Source organism: Condylura cristata, unplaced genomic scaffold (genome assembly GCF_000260355.1).
Source record: "Condylura cristata isolate star-nosed mole 26May11 unplaced genomic scaffold, ConCri1.0 scaffold00052, whole genome shotgun sequence".
Classification (NCBI taxonomy): Eukaryota; Metazoa; Chordata; class Mammalia; order Eulipotyphla; family Talpidae; genus Condylura; species Condylura cristata.
The window spans coordinates 28370-30132 of NW_004567153.1; the positions used below are offsets into that span (position 1 = coordinate 28370).

Below are 1763 nucleotides of genomic sequence, written 5' to 3' on the forward strand. Positions count from 1 at the left end.
GGCTGGGCTGGGGCGCGGTGGCTGGGCAGCCGGGTCCCCCCCCCAGAGTGCCCAGCGCGCTGTGTTTCAGCCCCGCCATGGAGCAGCTGAGCGCAGCCAACTCCGCCTTCGCCTTGGACATGTTCCACACCTTGAGTGAAGACAGCCCCTCTGGGAACCTCTTCTTCGCCCCCCTGAGCATCTCCTCGGCGCTGGCCATGATCTCCCTGGGGACCAGAGGCAACACCCAAGCCCAGGTGTCCAAGGTCAGCAGAAGAGACAAAAGGACAAAAGGAGAGACCCCGCCCCGGTGTCTGGGGGGGTCGGTGAGGGAGGAGCGGCCTTTGGGGTGTTCCTGCACCTGTGAATCTGCTCTGGCTGGACCCACACCGCGGGGGGCACTTCCAGGGAGGCCAGCGCGTCCACTCGCTGCGGGCTTCCCCGTGAGTCCCCTCAGTGAGCACCTGCTAGGTCCAGGCACGCGTGTGACTGGTGAGGTTGGGGGCAGAGGTGGGGGTGCGGGCTCTGCGTTCTGGCTCCAGCCCTGGCGTGTGCGGGCCCAGCCTCCCCTGCGGGAACAGGCCTGTCCCGGTCAGCTGCGCCATGCAGACCTGCTGGGACGGACGCTGCGGGTCGGTCACTTCTGAGGGTGCGACGCCCAGGGCAGGCACTGAGCTGGAATGGTGGGGGACTGGCCTGCCAGGGGGGCAGGTGGTGGGGTACTCTGGTACCCCAGAGCCCCTGCCCCTCACCGTGACCACGCTCGGGGGCCGTCTGGTGAGCAGACCGCATCCCCGGGGCCACAGAGGGCAAAGCCTGTGAGCGTTCTGTGACTCCACTGGGTTTCTTCCTTGCGTTTGCTTCTGAAAAGGGGCCTCGGGCCGCTGCCCTGGGGCTCCCCGGGGTGGCCCAGCCGGGAGCGTCCAGGCCCCTTCCGCTGTTCCCATTATAACAGGTTGATCACAGCGCCAGGTAAACATCCCTTATCTGGCGGGTGACTGGACTTCGGCTCATTGTGGGTTTGCTTTGTGTTTTAAAAGCCGGGGCCAGCCCAGGCCTCATAAAGCCATAAAAGGCTTCTTGATTTGCTATTGACGTGGGGAATTAAGCTTTTGGCAAGTGTTATGTTTAAAGAAGTATTTTTGAAATAAGTGAGTCACGAAATGTTCATGGGGTCGTTTTAAATAAGCCCTCAACCTGTGATAAGTTTGTGTTCCTGCAAGGTGAAGAGTTTTCATTTTGTTTCTCAGAACCTTCGGTAAAATTATGTTTGGTAAAATGTGATGATACAAAATTGGATTTGAATATACATGAAAACACCACTTATGATTTTCTTTGGTGAACAAATGGCTTGTAGAAATGTTTAGTTTAATAACCACTCATATCTGCAGAACTAAGATTATAAGCAAAAGAGTGACGGAAAGGCCGTGCCTGGTGTTGGGATTTTACCTCACGATGCTGTGAATTCTGGATCTGTGTTATTTGTTCTATGAAAACCTTAGAAGGTGCGAGCTGAGGGTCATCAGTGGATAGTCGTTGAAACACATACCTTGAAGAAAGCAGACGCCAGTCAACGTTCATGGAAAATGTTTCCTTCGTTCTAGTCTCTTCATTTTGACGAGGTGGAGGACGTTCACTCCAGATTTCAGACTCTGAACGCGGATATCAATAAGCGGGACGTCTCCTATGTCCTGAAACTGGCTAACAGGCTATACGGAGAGAAAACCTATAGCTTCCTCCCGGTAAGTGCTTTCCACCTCCTGTTCTAAAGCTCCCTAAAGAAT

The 1763-nt window shown here is 55.5% G+C and overlaps 1 protein-coding gene across 1 annotated transcript in view; it reads left to right on the forward strand.

The window, feature by feature from the left end:
* The first annotated feature begins 36 nt into the window (after positions 1-36).
* The window catches only part of LOC101623687 (leukocyte elastase inhibitor-like), a 5955-nt gene continuing 4228 nt past the window's right edge, over positions 37-1763 (forward strand). The window contains exons 1-2 of the mRNA XM_012734282.1: positions 37-245; positions 1584-1741. Of these exons, the coding sequence (XP_012589736.1) occupies positions 78-245; positions 1584-1741 (326 nt within the window). The 5' untranslated portion in view covers positions 37-77. The remainder of the gene's footprint in view (positions 246-1583; positions 1742-1763) is intronic.